Source organism: Eutrigla gurnardus (genome assembly GCF_963514095.1).
Source record: "Eutrigla gurnardus genome assembly, chromosome: 3".
Lineage (NCBI taxonomy): Eukaryota > Metazoa > Chordata > Actinopteri > Perciformes > Triglidae > Eutrigla > Eutrigla gurnardus.
Genome location: NC_139917.1, coordinates 1,128,776 through 1,148,853, shown reverse-complemented (window position 1 = coordinate 1,148,853; position 20,078 = coordinate 1,128,776). Strand labels below are relative to the sequence as shown.

General features: G+C 43.9%; 1 protein-coding gene and 1 long non-coding RNA gene across 2 annotated transcripts in view; both read left to right on the top strand.

Moving 5' to 3' along the window:
- LOC311010493 overlaps positions 1-20,078 on the top strand; it is a 315,498-nt gene that overhangs the window by 60,543 nt on the left and 234,877 nt on the right. The gene's annotated exons all lie outside the window — the stretch shown is intronic.
- On the top strand, positions 15,740-19,663 carry spcs3 (signal peptidase complex subunit 3). The gene is made up of 5 exons (XM_084005004.1): positions 15,740-15,991; positions 16,666-16,741; positions 17,709-17,783; positions 17,943-18,058; positions 19,443-19,663. The coding sequence occupies exons 1-5, from the start codon at positions 15,849-15,851 to the stop codon at positions 19,573-19,575; spliced, it is 543 nt and encodes a 180-aa protein (XP_083861130.1). The 5' UTR covers positions 15,740-15,848; the 3' UTR covers positions 19,576-19,663.

The window sequence follows — 20,078 nt, the reverse complement described above, 5'->3', positions numbered from 1 at the left end:
ACTCGCTTTAGTTCGGTTCAAGCAGGGCAAAAGTCTGAATAGCAGGAGACCCCTGCTCATACAGGGCATTAAAGTAACTGAGAGGGGGCCCCTCCAAGAGGCTGGCTACATAAGCTATCTTTGCAGCCTCATGTTGGTAACGAACTGGTTGAGCATTGAAAACAAGTTGGACTTGAGTTAAAAATTACGACATGTATCGGGGTTACCAGAGTATTTTGCAGGCGGAGGAATATGGGGCTCTGCAGTAGGGTTGGCTGGAGGTACAGGAGCAGCAGCAACAACAGGGCTGAAATGAATGAGCACTGCTTAGTGCCGTCAGTTGGTTGGAGATCTGGGCCACACTATCAACCAGAGTCCTTAATAGCTGATCATGGTCTCCCAAAAGCTGCCCCTGATTAGCTACTGCCTCTCTAACTCTGTCCAGGTCTGCTGGGTCCATTGTTGGCCAGTTCGTACTGTCACGGCTGAGCGCAGACAGGAGAACCCAAATGCAAGACCAGGAGTCAGATAGTCCGTTCACAAAAAAGATTTAATAATGTTCACCAAAAAAAACACAGAAGGGCTAACAGCAGTCAGGGAATCCAGAATCCACAGAGACAGGCGAGGGGCAGACGTGAGGCAGGTAACCAGACAGGCAGGGTCGAGCACGGGAAGGCAGTCCAAAGGCAAAGGTAAAGCACAGGGGAAAGCAAGGCTCGGTAGTGATGTGACTTCCGAAACGGGCGTGTCGGCGCTTCTCTGAAGTCCGGATCAGAACGTTTCGAAACGTTGTGCCGAAAAGCGGTTCTGAAACGTGCATGTCACGTGGCTGTAGTTCAATGATTGAAGGAACGCCTCTGTTTCGAAACGGCTATCCAAGACGGCAGATCCTTTGAAATACTGGCAAGAGCGACGTGCTGTCTTCCTTAATTTGTACCAACTGACTAAAATGTTTAAGTGTCCCTGCAACAAGTGTACCCTGTGAAAGGATTTTTTCAAAAGCAGGGAAGTGTTATCCAAAAAAAAAGAAACAGACTCAGCTCAAAAAGAGCTGAACAAATATTATTTTTGAATAAAAATCTTTGATTATTGTATTGCATATAACAATGTGTCATTTATTTATTTTTAATAATGTTTCTTTAATTCAACCTGTATTCTACTTAAATTAAGGAAACCTAAGACTGGCTCATTTCATAGTGGCACATAATTAGGAGTTTTCTTTGGCCAGAGCATGTAGTTCACATAAGTGGCCACTAGATGCCACTGTAGAGTCAGGGTTCATATTCGTTTCAAGGCTTCAACACATACTGAAACATCGCTTCGAACTGTTTCGAAGCTTCCCTTTGCCCATCACTAAGGGCTCGGAAAACAGACAGGCAGGATAATCCACAGGTAGGCAGGCAGGAAAAAACGCTGGTAAGTATCTCTCAAGGAACGAATACGAACTGGCAAGCACAGAGGGGAGCACATGGCTTAAGTAACAAAGGGAGCTAACGAGACAAAGGTGCAACACATTAGGGCGGGGCAAGGTAATCACATGAACGGGGAAGGAATTGACAGGCCAATCACAAACATACTACTGCCTGGGGGCTGGTGTGACAGTGCCTTCAGATTAAGTCAAGAACAGTGTAGAAAGCTTCATGGAATGGGATTCCATGGCGAGCAACTGCATCCAAGCCATATATCAGCAAGTGCAATGCAAAGCGTCGGGCGCAGTGGTGTAAAGCACGCTGCCACTGGACTCTAGAGCAGTGGAGACGTTCTCTGGAGTGTAGAATCACGCTTCTCCATCTGGCAATCTGATGGACGAGCACTACACGTGTGCCTCTCAGAACAAGATATCCTATTTTGCACAGCTCATTTGCAACAACAGCATACGGTTTGCACTTTTCAAAATGTCCAGTCTCTATGGCTTAACAAAACTCTTTGAGCTCTTAATCGGTGGCAGATGCTTCTTCCACTTCTTGAGTGGTGAGTGCTTTCGGAGTTGCATTCACTGCCACAAATCTTACGTACTCCTCAGCTCCGTGTGCATGTTTTGCCTGTTCCCGTGTTTGGCAGAAGTCTTGATAGCGAATCAGCTTTTTCCTGCTATGTGTACTACTTTGAACTGGTACGGCTGTAGGCAAAGAACCCACCGCTCTATTTGTGCACAATGGTTTTGAGCGGGTACCATATATTACTTCCAGTGGCTTATGGTCTGTGAATAGGTCAACTGTCGTCCGTACAAGTATGGGTGAAGCCTCTCACAAGCCCATACTAGGCCTAGTGCCTCTCTCTCTGTCTGAGAGTATCTCCGTTCACACTCGGTTAGGCTACGGCTTACATAGCACACAGGGACCTTAATTCTCTTCTGGTTCTGCACTAAAGACTGCGCCTAGCCCGACAGGGCTTGCATCAGCTATTACCTGGGTTGGTGCCTCTTTGTCGAAGTAAGCAAGGGTGGTTGCTTTTGAAAGTGCTGCTTTGAGAGCGCTGAAAGCTTGTTTTTTGCTCTGGCCCAAAATTGAAAGGGTTTCATTGTAATCGGAAATGGTAACTTCCAACTGCTGAGTCAGGCTCCCCTCTACTCTAAAGTGTTTGACCGGCACAGGTACATTTCATTATTGCTGACTCGCAATGGAGGATCAACAGCCAGAGAAAGAAGACCTTAGCTGCGTTTCAATAACAGTTTGAGTCTCCCTCGCTCACTTGCCCTAAGCACTTGCCCTTGGGGGAATCCCCGCCGCCATCTTAAGGGCTGTTCCATTTCCTGAACAGCTGAAGTGAACTCCGTGAGATCGACCCTTGAGGGCTGAGTGATCGAGTGAACAACGATGGCCACTTCAGAGCTGTATATCACCCACAATGCATTGCAGTGGTGCACGAAAAATATGTCCATGCGGTGGCGATAATGAACCCTCAAACACCATTGTCTGCTGTCTATTCACCACCAAGGAAGAAGAAGAAAGAAGAAAGTAGAAATTGAATTAAATTTAATTCATTTTCTTAAATTGTGCAATTAGACTGTCTGTTGCAGAGTTATGGCAGAGCGCACCGTTTACAAGTGTGAGTATATAAGCCGACGTATTGCCATCAAGCGTAGAATACGTCTTCGTCTCAATGAAATGAGTCTCCGCATATTTTTTGTAATTTGGAATAGGCAGTATAGCGCTACTCCAACAACGTGTGGTTGATCCATGATTGTCTGGGCTGTTAGAGAACGAGGGCAGGTGTGTTCCATTTACCTCTTTCACTCCCCCCTCCGCCCTCTTTCCCTCCGCCCTCCAAGTGGCCTCCGTGTGACGTCATAGCAAGGACTGAGGCAAAGTGAGCGAGGGCAACTCAAACTGTTATTGAAACGCAGCCCATATATCACTGCATGGAAAGTCGGATTTTCGTCCCTGTAAACGCCGGAAATCTCCCTAATTTTCGGGAGTTAACGACAATTTACAGGCTGCGAACGCCGCGTTCGTCTGTGCCGAAAATTGTCGAAAACGAACCACAGCGAAGGCTCTAATTAGCATATGAATAGCAGCGAAACCGCGCCTGGCCAGAGATGGCTTGAATATCCTCACTCAGGATTGGATGAAACCACTAGTTTTAAACAAGTATAATCGCTCGTGATTGGTTGGCAGATCTGGTCATTATAAATGTAAAGCCAACCCACGTTGGCAGATCTGTCACTATTGGTCAACCTGATGAGTCATTATAAATGTAAACCCCACCCCCGTTGGCAGATGTGTTACTATTGGTCACACTGGGTCTTTTAAACAAGAATAATCACTAGTGATTGGTTAGCAGATCTATCACTATATATATATATATATATATATATATATATATATATATATATATATATAACATACATATACACATACATATATATATATATATTTATATATATATATATATATATATATATATATATATATATTTATATATATATATATACATATATGTTTATATATATATATATATTTATATATATGTATAGTTTATACATATATATACACACATATTTATTTTTATTTATTTATATATTTATAAATATAAATATAAATATGAATGAATTTATTGAGGAAAGGAAAAATTGCCAGGAGGAAGTATTCAAAGAAAGAGCTTTATTGACAACACAACACACAACTGTACAAATTTGCCCACACAACAAACAAATGAACTGGCGACATTCTGTCCGAATTTGGTCAATTTTACAGCCGCCTGCGGTGCGTGGCCCTGTACTTGGGAGTCTTCTCTAATCGCGACTGTAGAGTCACACAGAGCTCGGTGAGCTCCTGGCTACGAGAGGATGGAGGTCGCACAATCCATCCAGACACCCCGCCAACGACGCCGTCCTCCTCATCAGACATCATGTCTGTGGTGGCGCACTTCCAACGGTCCACCTCATCGCCAGCAAGCACACTCCGTCTCGCTTCCAGCAGCTGTAAAACAATCAATAAAGACAATCAGTACTGCGCGATGCACTGCGCATGGACACAACACATCTATTAATGCACCTGAAAAATAGGTTTAGGTAGGTTTGGTCACATTGACCAAAAACGGATCTAATAAATCGAATAAGTCTTACCCTCTTTCTCCTGGAACGACTCCGAGCTGACGTCTTCACAGCTTCCGCCTGCGATGCGAGATCAGGCTGTGTGTGTCTGAAGCTCCTGCGTACCGTTTCATAGTATGTCTTACAGGCAGCTGGAAAACAATTGAATGAGTGGTATGAATAAGAAAACTTAAGTCACAGTAAAATTAAAACAAGGAAGAAGAAAACAGTAAAAGTTACTTACACACAATGGCGTCACTATCAGCATCATAGAAATCCGGACTTGTGGACAAAGCTCCGAGCAAGTAAGAGGTCACAGCTTCGTTATGAGGCGAGGTTCGTCTGTGAAAACAAAATGAACAGTTAAGATCGGTATCTACTGTTAACGCATCTATTTCCTTATACAGCAGAATGAAAGCATATTCTTTAAATCGTACCCTTGCTCCGGTTCGTAGCGCCTACAATTCGTCTCTGAGTTGTGAAGACGGCGTACTGCTTCCTGTAAAAGACCAACAACATACACTTAACAAAGCAACTTAACGTTACACTGGTTCCTCTCTCTTGTTCTTTTACAAGGCTACTATGCTACTTTTAGCTTGGACTATTAGCTTTTAAGCTACTTTTAGCTTGGGCTTGCTTTGCTAATTTTAGCTTAGCTAGCAGTCACCGAAAAATATTCTTACCGCAATCATCCTGAGAGTCTCCAGCAGTCCTGGATATAAGAATTATAACATTTAAACCAAATTTTCTTAAGTGAAGCCTCTCAGAGCAGCATCCCTCCTGCCGGTGAACGTGAACGTCTCCTCATCGTTACCTCCACTGAATGAGGCGCCCGGTGTCTGCATCCGTCCCTTTAACGGACAACGGTGCACGGCGTTATTAATCACCGTTAGTAAATATATAACCACGGTTTAACATAAGCACTATATTATTAGTTAACGTCGGTAAAAACGGCACATTTTCCGCTTCGCTTGCGCTCGCTAACCCCTATGGTAAATTACCGTCAGTAGGCTAGCCGGCTGGCAGGACCTTCGATTCGTAACGTTAACGTACAATTCCAACAACAATAAAGTAACGTTCATTATCAATACGATTTAAAAGTCAGCTGGAAACATAAAAGTCATGTTACAGTATACTTACATGTGTACGCGGTTTGTGTCGGGCTCCTCGCCAGAATCACCGCAGTCGTCCGCCATTATCCAAAACTTGTGAAGTCAGACGAGCCGCAATGCATTTTGGGAAGTTGAGTAGATTTAGCAAGGTCCGCTGTATACTCAGAAAGTCTTGCCAATGCAGTATACATCCGGGCATTTCTCGCGTACACAAATTCACATACTATTGTATGTGAACGCACTACGTACTCAAATTTACGTCACAATTAAGTACGAGTAGGACGTTAGTATGGCATTTCGAACACAGCCGAGATCTATGATCTATGAACCCATCCTTGACCCTCTAGCAGAACTACGACCAGCCATTATAAAGCAGTTTATAGTTGTTAATGTTGTGTCAAAAGGTACTGCATTTAAACATGTTATTGCGCAAGTTTCCTGGCTTCATCCCCATCCGGACAGACATTTTTATGGAAAGCCAATAGAAGTTTGGAGCTTGCAGGGAACAGATACGTCATACCCAGCATCATTTCTGCCTGTTGAGCGCATTGCTGGGAGATGTGTGGTTAACACATCCACTGTGCATTTAAGCAAGACCAAAGAAAGGGTCACTGTAGTCATGCCACTATGCACAGTGGTTGAGCTCTAGGAGACTGTGATGTTGTTTGCATGAATGTACATTTTACCTTTGTGGCAAAGCCTGATTAAAAGTAATTGTTGAAGCAAATTGTTTTGTGTATTTTTGAATGAAGATGAAATTAAGTTATATCTTTGAATGAAGATGAAATTAAGTTAACACCTTTCAGAAAAATGTCACCTGGGGGAAAACTCCCCCTGCTACCCTGATTTGCATTTGTATAGCTCACAGCATTTTCTTTTAAGGCGGGCTCACACCGGACCGAAAATCGGCGTCTTTGAAAGAGTCGGCGTCCGTGACATGAGTCTCCTTGGTGTGGTCGCTCGAATCGGCCCACGTCGGCGTTCATTTCAGCCGACTCAAATGTATAATCCGCCATTCGAGTCGGTCATTCTTTTACCATTCTGATTGGTGGAGGCTAGCAGCTTGACTAGCGAATCAGTGAAGCCCGGAAGTGACGATGGTAAACATACCAGATAACCAGTGGAATCGAAGAAGGTGGTCTAGAGAGGACCGGCTACTTCCGGTTTTCGTGTTTTTTGGCCCACAATACAGATTAGCGCCGCCTGTTGTTTTAGAGACATTACATCTCGAGCAAGCGCGGAACGTATGGCGTCGGCTGTAATTCCGTAGGTGTGAACCGCCCATGTCGTTGTTCGAGTCGGCCATATTAAGTAGCCGACGCCGAATTTACCGACGCGAGTCGGCCAGTTCTTCCGGTGTGTACACAGCTTTACATGTTAAAGCCTCCCCTAGGATTACGGGGAGGGGGGTCATGGGGGGACAACTGCCAAGCAAGGCCCACGTCAATTCCCGGCAATTTACGTCAGTTTTCGGTGTTTCCTGCAAATTGCCGTTTGCAGTCGTAAACCTGAACTTCCACGGCAATTTACAGGGCCGCTAACTGACGAAAATCCCACTTTTCATGCAGTGTATATATATATACAGTATACTGTATACAGTGCTATGCATAAGTTTAAGCACCCCATGCCAAGTAATGCTAAAGAGGAATAAGAAATCATCTTTTGTGAATTGATCTTAATGCCTTAATTAAACAAATGAGGAAAAATCCTACCTTTTAGGACATTAGGCATTGTGGCACAGAGTCAAATGCTACCTCGAAACTTCATGTGGCCTTCCGATTAGGTCAAGAACAGTGTAGAAAGCTTCATGGAATGGGTTTCCATGGCGAGCAACTGCATCCAAGCCATATATCAGCAAGTGCAATGCAAAGCGTCGGGCGCAGTGGTGTAAAGCACGCTGCCACTGGACTCTAGAGCAGTGGAGACAAACTATTTTCGTAAAATAAGAGGGAGGTGGGAGGCTGCAAGGGGAGAACGATACGAGCTCGGAGGAGCACAGAGGGGACAGATTCAGCAACTGCATAGGGTGTGTGTGGGGGGGGGAGGGGGCTTTTTTCAAACCTTTCAAATTGTAGACTACAGCTTTAATGTTCTCTGTTTTCAATTTCTCCCATGCATTTTCTCCCATAACATTACTTGTCGCCCCATAGTCTATCAGCATTTTAATATTCACTCCCCCGACACAAAAGTTAAGTCTCTCTGGCATGTGGCTATTTTCAAAGGCAAATGCAAAGTCCTCACGAACATCAACATTGTTCACATTTTGTTTCGGTTTCCCGCTTTTAGTGCGGCATACTTTTGCAAAGTGATCTTTCCCTTAGCACTTGTGGCACGTTTATCCTCGTGCGGGGCATTTTGGATCACAGCCAATATGATCAGTATTCCCACATCTGTAGCATTTTCCATCATTTATATTGTCTCTGTTCGGTTTACCTTTTGCGTTCCCATATCCATGCTTTCCCCTTTTTTCTTTTAGTGTAATCCGTTTGACAGTGTCCGTGGAATGTTTAGTTGACGCACCCGCCATGTCTGCCATTTGTTCGTAGATGCCCTCACAACGGGCAGCTATCTCCAGTGTAGATGCTAGCGTCAATCCACGACCCTCTTCTAAAAGTTTTCTTCTTATATAGTCCGAGGTTCCTTTGCTTAATATTGCATCCCTTATCTGATTGTCAGAATCACCCCCGTAATCACAGTCTTTCACAGCTTGTCTCAGAAGTGTAGCAAATTGCTGCACTTTCTCATCTGGCTTCTGGTGCATTTTTTGAAATGTGTGCCTTAATAGCGCTGTGTTCACTTTGGGTACGAAGTATGCATTTTAAGCATCCACCGCCTTGTCGTACTAGGTTGCCTCACCCATGTCCTGTAGAGTTAAGAAAATGTCCTGTATGTCTGGTCCAGCAAGATGGAGTAGCAGTGCACGTCTCTTTTGCTTCGTAGCATCAGGTGAATCCTCGGCTATGATTAGCCCTTTGCCGTCGGCATACAGTTCGAACGACGTTAGCCATCGCTTCAATCGGGTGCCTAGCGTCGCTGGCTCGGTGTAGCATGCAAAATGCTGAATCCCGGATTTCTCCATACTAACTAGCTAAACTGTAATTTCTAGCTAACTAACGCAAATGAATCCTCGTCGCCAATGTTATATCTCAACTTTACTTCTGAATTAAGGAGATATTGCAGAATTGAATCTCGATAATATTGACCGCACACAGACACGTCTGTTGCTTACCGAACACAAATTTAATAGAATACAACTTCCTCCACCCTACCCATAATACCCCTGAACATTCTGATAGGGCGTGTTAATCACAGATGTGACTGCAGGCCTTCACCTTATCTTCAGGGTTTCGACGGGAGTGAACGCTGGCGCGACTGGCTGCCGCTGCTCACCGCTGCCCACCGCTGCCCACCTGCACTTTTAAACTTATTTAAATGTTTTTACTGTCTCGCGACCCACACTCGACTGTGCATTTGTTCTCATTCGGGGAAAACCACGCAGGAGCGACAGCCAGCTCGTCAGGAGCAATTGGGGTGAGGTGTCTTGCTCAGGCACACCAGGCACTCAGCTAGGAGGAGCCGGGGATCGAACCGGCAATCTTGCAGTTGCCGGCCAAACGCTCTACCTCCTGAGCTAAACCCCCCCGCAGCGTCCATTGCCTGGAACAGGGACCTTTGATTTTGCGCCTGATGCTCATACACTCTCCACCTCCAAGCGGAGAAAAACTCTTCAATGGGATTTAGGAAAGGAGAGTAAGGTGGTAGGAACACCATGACCATCCTTGGATGGGTAGTGAACCAGGCCCTGATGAGCGGGCCTCAGTGGAAATTCACATTGTACCACACAATAACATAGCTTGGTAGGTAAGGCCCTACGAGACCTCTCTCATTTTCAGGGATCAAATCTAAATATAGGCGGTCCAAGAAGATGAGGAGCTTCTGTGTGTTGTATGGTCCAAGACTGGGAATGTGAGTGGCCACACCATTCTCAGAAATGGCAGCACACATAGTTATATTGCCCCCTTGCTGGCCTGGGACATCCACCGTGGCCCGGTGGCCAATAATATTGCGGCCACGTCTTCGGCCCTTGGCCAGGTTGAAACCAGCCTCATCCACAAACACAAGGATGTGAGGGGTCTCATTTCCTTCCAATGCCATTGTCCATCCATCTATTGTCTTCCGCTTATCCGGGACCGTGTCGCAGGGGCAGCTGCCTGAGCAGGGACGCCCAGACTTCCCTCTCCCCGGACACTTCCCCTAGCTCCTCCGGGAGGACCCCAAGGCGTTCCCAGGCCAGCCGGGTGACATAGTCACTCCAGCGTGTCCTGGGTCTTCCTCTGGGTCTCCTCCCAGTGGGGCATGCCTGGAACACCTCCCGAGGGAGCGTCCAGGGGGCATCCGATACAGATGCCCGAGCCACCTCAACTGGCTCCTCTCGATGTGGAGGAGCAGCGCCTCTACTCCGAGCTCCTCCGGTGTGACGGAGCTCCTCACCCTATCTCTAAGGGAGCACCCGCCACCCGGGCAGCCCTGCCGGAGTCCAACATGCACCTGGAACAGGTCTGACTGACTGCCGGCAATGCAAACCAAGCTCCTGCTCCGGTCATACAGGGACCGAACAGCCCTTAGCAGAGGGCCCCCGACCCGGTACTCCCGAAGTACCTCCCACAGAATGCCACGAGGGACACTGTCGAATGCCTTCTCCAAGTCCACGAAACACATGTTGGTTGGGCAAACTCCCATGAACCCTCGAGCAACCTGCGGAGGGTATAGAGCTGGTCCAGTGTTCCACAGCCAGGACGAAAACCACATTGTTCAACCTGAATCCGAGGTTCGACTATCGGCCAATGCCATTGTTCTCTACAAAAAGAAAACATCAAATTAGTCATACAGAAGACTCTTACACTAGTTATATTCTTCAAATAATAATTGTATCATATAGTAAGCTGCAGTTTTCTGTTGTAGTTTTTAGGCAAAATGTTTATGGCAAATACAGGTAAAGGGGGTACTGAGGCCAAAAACATTTGGGAACCACTGCTTAATTGTAAAAAGGTGATTGAAAAGATAACTGACTTACATGTACATACTGGTACCGCAGCTCTTTCACTCTATCAGAGTTCCTCTCAAATGGTACCCTGTAAAGTTGCTTCATGGTCATCTGATGCTTCTTCAATACCCGGCCTATTGTGGAGATGCTTATAGAGTTGACATTATGGAATATGGCATTGTCTTGTAGGATTGCATCACGGATCTGTCTCAATGTGATGGCATTATATGCTATCACAATTTTACAGATCTCTTGTTCTTGTTGTTGATTGAGACATTTTCTTCTGCCACCCGTGCCAGGTTGTCGTTGAATCCATAGAATTCAAAGGACAACACTCCATTCATAATGTATGCCTTATGTATTACAGAATGAGTTACCAATGAAATTGTATTGTTGCTTTACTTACAGTAACTTAACTGTACCACTATTCACATGCATCACTGAACAGTGACTGGAATACTACTGTAAACTGTATCATCAATAATTCCATAGTTTATTTTCTCCAATATTTTTCTTGTCATTATGAGTATCATAACATCCCATTGAGGTATATTACTACAGGCCTATAACACACACACACACACACACACACACACACACACACACACACACACACACACACACACACACACACACACACACACACACACACACACTAAATGAATAGGTAAATGAGTAAATAAACACATTTCTTGCTTTATGCAGTGTCCTGTCCTACAGTATACAACATATAATCCAATTATTGACTGATATGAGTACATACCTGTTTTCCCTGTGAAAGGTTTGGATGATGGAGGAGACTGTAGAGCGAGGCACATTAGGCTGCACTCTGCGACCTACCTCCGCCATTGTGAGGCGGTGGTTTATAATTGTGGCCCGAATTTCTACGGGACAACATGGTGTCTTTGTGCCCCTCGGCCTCGTCCCCCTATTCCACCATCATGCACCCTTACTCCTCTTCCTCTTCTTCTTCCTGGAGCAGGCAGTTGCCCTTGTTCATTTGCTTGGCCAGGTGCCTCCATGTTCAGAAATGGTACTGGTCCTGGTCAACCTTTATATATATACTGTATATGTTTGGCAGCATTCACAATCATAGACAGCACCTGTCAGGTAACTAAACATACTGTTTGATTGGTCATCTGAGATGAGTGAAACTCCTCCTTCGTTAGTCAAGTTCTAGTTTCACCTGACTGTCAATTACTCTACTCAATTTATCAAATGTTCCAAGAGATTCATATATGGTATTCATGGTATTATGTTCTTGACTAATTTTGACAATTGAACAGACTATTGTGCCAGTGATGACTTACACAATGAAATTATGCTGACATGTTTTGCAGAGAACAACCATTAGACTGAGAATCGACAATCAGTTTAGATCAACAAGATCTATTCACTTGGAAATTGTGCTAAATGTAGGCTACCTGTACTTAATCATTTGCAAAGATGTAATGAGATATTGAGACATGTACTAAGATAATTGCAATTTGATGAAATGAATGAGAAATGCAATTCTGTTGTGGACAATTGCCAAGTGGTTTGGAGATTTGTCCATGTTGTTTTGAGAATGTAATTTCTGTTTCAAGAAAAGAGCCAAACCAATGGAGTAAAACTGTAATATGTATGAGTTTGGTGGGATAAAAAAAACATTAGTGGGATATTAGTGAATAATTTATTATACAAATAATCCATGTTATATATACACAGGTTGCAATACATGTATGATAAGAAGAAATAAGTAGTTTATCAACAAATGAATAGGAAAACATTCAGAATAAATGTAATATCTGATGTTTTCTGTTACAGGTCAGTGCCAGAGGGCCGTACTGCAGGTCAATTCTCATGTTCCCCGCTGGGCCTCTACTTTGGGGAAGGGGGTTTAAGGAAGGACTTCCGTCTTTCAAGGCGTTCCAAGGAGAACCTCGTCCACTGTTTACTAACAGATGGGTTCCATGTCAATAGTTCCACGGTGGTGATGGTGATGACAGCCAACGAGCCACTCCAGCAGTCCTGGGACATCCTCAGAAACTCCAGCAGTCCTGGGACATCCTCAGAGGCTCGTAGCTGCAGTGTCTGCTCCAAATGTCCAGGGCCCTCATTTATAAAGCTTGCGTACGCACAAAACGGGGCTGGAAACGTGCGTACGCCACTTTCCACGCGAATGTTGTGATCTATAAAAATCAAACTTGACTGGAAAGTGTGCGTACCCGTAAGCAAACTCTGAGGCGTGCGTACCGGTACGCACATTCTGGAGACTGGAAGGGAATCAGCAGTAAACGTGAGAAGAACTATATATTTTTGATGACTCGCACACATTTAATTACACTCCATATCATACGTTAGATCTGCGTTATCATGATGAACTCCAGCAATGTTTTTGACGCTTTTAATGAGTGATAGTTTTTTTCATGTTAACACCTTCTTTTAAAATCTGACTTGTATCTTAAATCAAAATCATTTTGAAATATTGAATCAGCGCTGTCACCGCAGGAGGAGGAGACGGCCCGACTGCATGTAATACAGTATACAATAAATACCTTCCATTAGATCACTGTAGAACACAGCGGGAATAACTAAATATTCTCCTTATTTATGTGCATATATCATCAACGGACATACATACAGCCATTAAGCCATCGTATAATTGTTACACTTATCCTGGTTTTTAAACCACCAGAGCGCAGAGGAAATGCGCTATAATGAGTGGCACGCTCGTGCGCGCTCAGTCGTGGAGCGTAGAGAGCAAAACTTTACCAAACTTGCGCGTTTGCTGGCTGTCGCCAAAATCATCGCATTTGTCCGCCATTACCCAAAAAGTTTCAGAAGTCAGAAGAGCCGCAATGCATTTTTGTATCTGGAGCCGATCCCAGCTGTCATTGGGCGAAGGCAGGGTACACCTTGGACAGGTCACCAGTCCATCGCAGGGCTGACATGTAGAGAAAAACAACCATTCACACCTACGTGCAATTTAGAGTCATCAATTAACCTATCCCCATCCTGCATGTCTTTGGACTGTGGGAGGAAGCCCGAGAACCCGGAGAGAACCCACGCTTACATGGGGAGAACATGCAAACTCCACACAGAAGGAACCCGGGGCCGACCCGGGAATTGAACCCTGGACCCTCTCGCAATGAGGCGACAGTGCTACCCACTACACCACCATGGAGCCCACTTACTCAGAGTTGACTGAACTAATTCAAAACCGCTGTTCTGAATCCGAAAACTCAAAGTTTGACAGCTTAAGCCCAAGTTATGCTTCCGCGTTGACACAACGCAAGGGGGCTTACGGACCCCTTACGTCCTTGCGGACCCCCCTTACGTCCACCGCAAGGGCCTGACGTGCATCTCCCAAAAATCCTAGACGTGCGTCGAGGCGACGCAGCACCAATGCAGCGGCATTGGCTGTGATTGGTCTGCTAACTACATCCGCTGGAGACCGCTTTTCCGGTTTCCACTCATAAACACCGCCATTTAAACTTTTAATACTTTTATTGTTTGCACCTTGTTTTATTGTTTGCACCTTGTTGCTTTTGCACAAAAAAAATAAAACACCGAGTTCTGAAAAATGTGGATGTTTAAAGCCGGAAGGTAAACAAATAGGCTATAACGAGGCTAACGACGATATACGTCAAGAGTCTCGGTCGGTCGGTCGGTCGGTCAGTCTTTACAAAAGGGGGACTTTTTTCAAATCGTAGACCATAGCTTTAAGAATAAAAATAATATGAAAAAACAATCAAAAAATACATGTAATCCAATAAGGCAAGGCAAGGCAACTTTATTTGTATAGCACATTTCATACAAAAGGCAGACTCAAAGTGCTTCACATCATACAATAATTCATTTATTTTAAATTCGTAATTTATTTTTTGTCTTTGTATTTGTTATCATGCCAGATCATAATTATTATGCATCTCATATAATTTAGTTATGTGTTTACTGTCATGTATTTCGTATGTATGTCGAATAGATAAGTAGCCATAACAGTATTTTATTGTTTAACTGCATATAAAACAGTAATCCATAGTGTAGATACCAGACCCAGAAAACCCTACCATATCCCCCCCCCCCCCCCCAAAAAAAAACATACCAAACCCCATGGTGTTATTGATATGGCAGGGCTATTCAATTAAATTGTTCAGGGGGCCACATTGTCAGAAACCCAAGGGGCCGGGGGCCAGACCGCCCCCCTGAGCCATTAATGTCATTATATGTATACTTGACACAACACGCTACCACATTTTCACAATGTTTATTTAACTACATTGCAAAAGTAACATACTTCTCATGTAAAAGTGCTTAATATCTGTGCAACAACTGTAAACATGCTTTCTTGATTAGAACGTAGCTAGCTACATCACACATCTCCTCGAAACCATTTTAAATGAAATATAAAACATCTTTGAAAAAAAAACATTTAAGTGCAGGATGTGCATCTGAACATCTGAAACAACAACAACAACAACACACACATCTAAGTGCATGATGTGCATCTGGCTTTTAGCTCCATCACAGCAGCTCAAAAAAAGCATATCATGTCTTGTTTTAGCTACAACACATTTGAAAATAATAACACATTTATAGTGCATCTGATGAGTTAAACAGCAGCTCACTTAAGCTACAACACATTTGAAATTAATAACACATTTATAGTGCATCTGATGAGGTAAACAACAACTCACTTAAGCTACAACACATTTGAAAATAACACATCTGATAAAATAAACAGCAGCCTTTGCTTTGGTTTAGAATAAAGTTATTGGAAAAAACAGCCTACTTCTTCCGCTTACTCATCGCTCGCTGTTGCGTCAAGTTTGCTGCTGCGTCAAGTAACACAAAGAGTATGCAGGAAAAAAAATAAAACATTTTATACTGATGTATAGCAGTATTGTTGTAGTGCTGCAAACATTTGTCACAAGCTGGTACACAAAACACATCTAATACAACGAAAAAGTGTATCTCCGTGTACAAAAAAATCGCGTTATCTTAAATAACTGCACAAAAAAAAAAAAAAATATGTTTTATTTTGAAACGCCGGAACGGGAAGGACCTGTTCATCTTGCGAAACTTGACATTTCCTGTTTGTACAGGAAGCTAGCAACCGTGCACATCTTGTGCGATACGTCTCTTGTTGAATTACTGCTATTCGTATCACTCCCAGGGTCGAAGCTGCTGTTTAAACATGAACACGGTTCTGTCGAGAGCTAACTCTTTGTTCGCTTTTTCCCTGAGTGTCATGGCGGCACTAACGTTTGGCTGCTTCGTCACCACCGCGTTCAAAGACAGAAGAGTCCCGGTGGACATCCACGTCTCTAAAGTCATGCTGTAAGATTCGCCGTCGACCATTGTGTGACAGCTGTTAACTTTACGTCGCTCTGTAACGTGTATTTGATGCCGTAACGTGTATTAATGATGCCGTGACGTGAATAACTGATGTCGTGACGTCCTGAACGTCGTACAACGAGCAGCGCAGAGACAGCCGGTGCGTTCAGATGTTCCTGTATCGCAGGGCCTCCAGCTGGTGTTTGTTCGAGCTTCATGGTTGCATATAATCCACGTTACTGTCTTTAACCTCTCCGGTTGAGGGCATTTAAACTGAATAACAGTTACCTGACTACAGTTTCAGCAGGCTGTGTGACCAGCGAGGCGCTTTGGACTGTAACGTGAATTAACTCGTGGCGTCCAGATGGAGATGCAGCAAATACGGAAAACTCACTGAATGGCTCACATTCTACACTGTGAAAGATATACCGGTAAAAGTAATTTGGATTAAATGAAGCAGACGAAGTACATTTGGATTTCGACACCTATTACAACTATATCCCAAATCAATTGCCATTCAAATGTGTTTTTGCAGCATCGAAAGGAGCCTCTTTTCTAAAAGTATTCGCCTAAAGCTCGATATCATTCTTCTTCTTGCTGTTTAACTTACACTAGAGGTCGGCGATAGGTTTCCCTTCATCCTATTCATCTCCCTCCGCTCTCTCTCTGTTTGACAGGAAGAACGTTGATGACTTCACAGGACCCAGAGAGCGCAGTGATCTGGGCTTCCTCACCTTTGACCTCTCAGCTGATATCCTTTTAGAGCACCGCATCACGAAATCTCATGCACTATCATGTGCAGTACATGTGTAAAATGGTGAACGGACATCGATTGGTATAGCATCTTTCTAGTCACCACTCAAAGTGTCCTTCAAATGCAGTCCAGAAATACGGCCTTCTTTTCCTAATTCAGACTGATGGTCCAACTTATCCCAAGATTCGGTTGGGCCTCCGTCCTCTGAAGGATGCTCTGGATCACTGAATTGGGACATAGCTAAAGCACTTTGAGTCAACATTCACCCATAAATAACTTTTTCCCCCGCAGTCACGCACAAAGGTCCCACAGCACCTTCTGAGCCACAGCCATTTAAAGAAAGAATTGTGCTAGTTTTGTGTTTTCCCTGTGTACGCTGCGAACAGGAGATCATCGTAGATCATTCAGCCCACTTTTAGTGGCGACAATGACAGCATATAAACTAATATAGAAGCTAAAACAATCAGGTCTCAAATTGTACACAGTGTAACTCCCTAAATCCATGGTAATAGTAATTGTCTTGTTTACATCCCCCAATGAGCTGCACGGTGGTGTAGTGGGTAGCACTGTCGCCTCACAGCAAGAGGGTCCCGGGTTCCTTCTGTGTGGAGTTTGTATGTTCTCCCCGTGTAAGCGTGGGTTCTCTTCGGGTTCTCCGGCTTCATGCATGCAATTGGTGACTCTAAATTGCCCGTAGGTGTGAGTGTTAATGGTTCTCTATATGTTGGCCCTGTGATGGACTGGCGACCTGTCCAGGGTGTACCCTGCCTTCGCCCAATGACAGCTGGGATCGGCTCCAGTCCCCCCTGAATACAGGATAAGCGGTAGACAGTGGATGGATGGATGGATGGATATCCCCCAATGAATCATGGGAACTGTAGTTTCAAAGCTTAAAGTATAGTTAGTCCTCAAATAGCAGTAACACAAAGAATGTATTTTCTTGTTGGTCCTTGACTTGTTCTACATTTGCAACCAATTTTTGACTGGAACGTGAAACAGCTGTTTCTATACCTGTCTGCTGAGTACACCACGAAGAGCAATGTAAGTCCTAGGCTGTGTCCAAAATCAACTCTACGTAGTCCTCTACACCTGTAGAATATAATGTAATCCAGTACAACAGCTCTGCCACATATTCTACCTTTTTATGAAGCTTGCAATGTTAATGTTTTTTGTTCAACTAATTTCCAGTTTCTCTGTCAGTCTCTGAATCAGGTGGTGCTGTGGGATAAGATTGTTCTTCGAGGTGAAAGCACCAAGCTGAACCTCAGAGACATGAAGTCCAAATACTTCTTCTTCGATGATGGGAATGGACTCAGGTTAGACACATGTGAAAAACTCAGCTCCATCTAGTGGACACAATTGATTTTTGCTCAAGTGTAGCCAGGATGTAGCTTCTTCCAGATCAAATAGACAGACGCAGGTGTGAAGATGAAGTGTGAATATTGAAGTAAATATTGAAACTGATTGGATGAGACAAGTTACTGTTTAAGGACCACACTAGTGTTACTACATGTCATTGTCCATTGACAAAATCGGCCACCTTACATAGACTCTACCATATTTACCAAAATTGCGTTATTTTTTACATTTTATCCATATTCAAAAAAGGTTACAGAATGTACCGTTCTGTAGTCCAAATATGGTCACTTCTATTTACTGGTTTCAAAAATCCAAGATGGTGATGGACAAAATATCGAAGTCAAGGCTTCAAAACCATAGGCCCAATCCCAACGTCCCCCTCACGGACTCTGATGGGCGTTCCCGTTAAGTCCCCAAGGGTTCAGGTCTGTCCCACGGTCACGTCGTCAGGTGCACGAGGACTCGCTTGCGGACTCTTTGAGCCCTTTATGCCCACTTCCTGTAAGTCAGCATGATGCTGACTTTACCTGAGGGAATAACCCACAGTTCATAGCGTGGCGACGTGAAACCCGGGGTTACCAGGAGGAATTAAAAAAAAGGTAAACAAAGAGGACGGCGCATGTTTGGAATATTACATTTACACAGAAACATTAAAGATTTAATATGGAGCATAAAACGCTAGAAATCATAGGAATGTCGTCATAGGCTACACACCTGGTTTATTATTCTAATTATTATATTACACATGTGGTTTAATCATCAATCAGTTATTTTAATTTATCTTATTGAAGCCGTTTTAAATAAAACAAGTAAATCGATTATTTGACAGGTGCGTCTGGTCTGTTATGATAAGCGTCTGGAAGATGTTCAGATCAGGCTGTACATTTTTTTTAAATAAAAACCAACACTTTTAGATCATATATTTTGTGCCATCAAAGTAAAGTGACATGCCGAATGCTGTCCCATTTGGGTTAACCATGTCAAGCCCTCGCAGCCTCTCACACTCACCATCTACCAGGTGACATCAGTAAAGTGTTACGGCCTCTCTTCTCTGCCAGTCGTTTCCTCTACTGCTTTACTCTTTTTGGTGCAATCTTTGAGCCAGATGGTAACAAAAGTCCCTGAGGGTTCAGAGTTTAGACCTTAGTCCACAAACCAGTGGGTGACGTCGTCTATTAACTAGTCCATCTTCAGTTTGTCACACAGATTTTCTAACCTGATTACATCACAATGAAACGATATTTTCTCCGACTTAACTCCTCTAGAGAACAGGAGCCTGTGTTGGATACTGTCATAAAAGCTCAGGTTATGTTGTATGACTGTCCATGTCCTCGTCTCCAGGGCCAATAAGAACATCACTCTCACACTGTCCTGGAATGTTGTCCCCAACGCCGGAATCCTGCCTCTGGTGGCCGGAAGTGGACTAGTCAGCCTGCCTTTCCCAGAAGCATATGAGACCACCAAGAGCTACTAGTTGGACACAAACACACACTGTACGCTGGTTTCTCCATAGTTGTAAATTAATTTGTGGTTTGTAATAAAAGTCGCGATTGGAACGTCTACGTCTTTGTAAGGATTCTTAAAATATGCACATACATGTGACACTTGCAGACATTGTTAGTGGTTCAATCCTCTTGTGAATGTTTATACACCAGCATTAGAAAAGGAAAACATACCTGAAGGTGTGCTCACATTGTTCATGTTTGAGAGGTTGACATTAATTCAGGCGTGACTAACTGTGAGACTACCAGTCTGGTGCAGGGATCTACCGTGTTCCTTAACAGCATCAGTGATGTATAGAAGAAACAATATTGATTTGGTGTGAAAATTCTCATTTTCTCTCGAGACTGGTTTTGATTGTGACAATGAGACACAATACAGAGAATAATGTCTTGGCTCTGTGTAGTCAAGTGATGTCAGTAAGCTGTTTGGTGAAGCAGCACCCTCTGGAAGAAAATTAGAATTACTTTTTTTCCC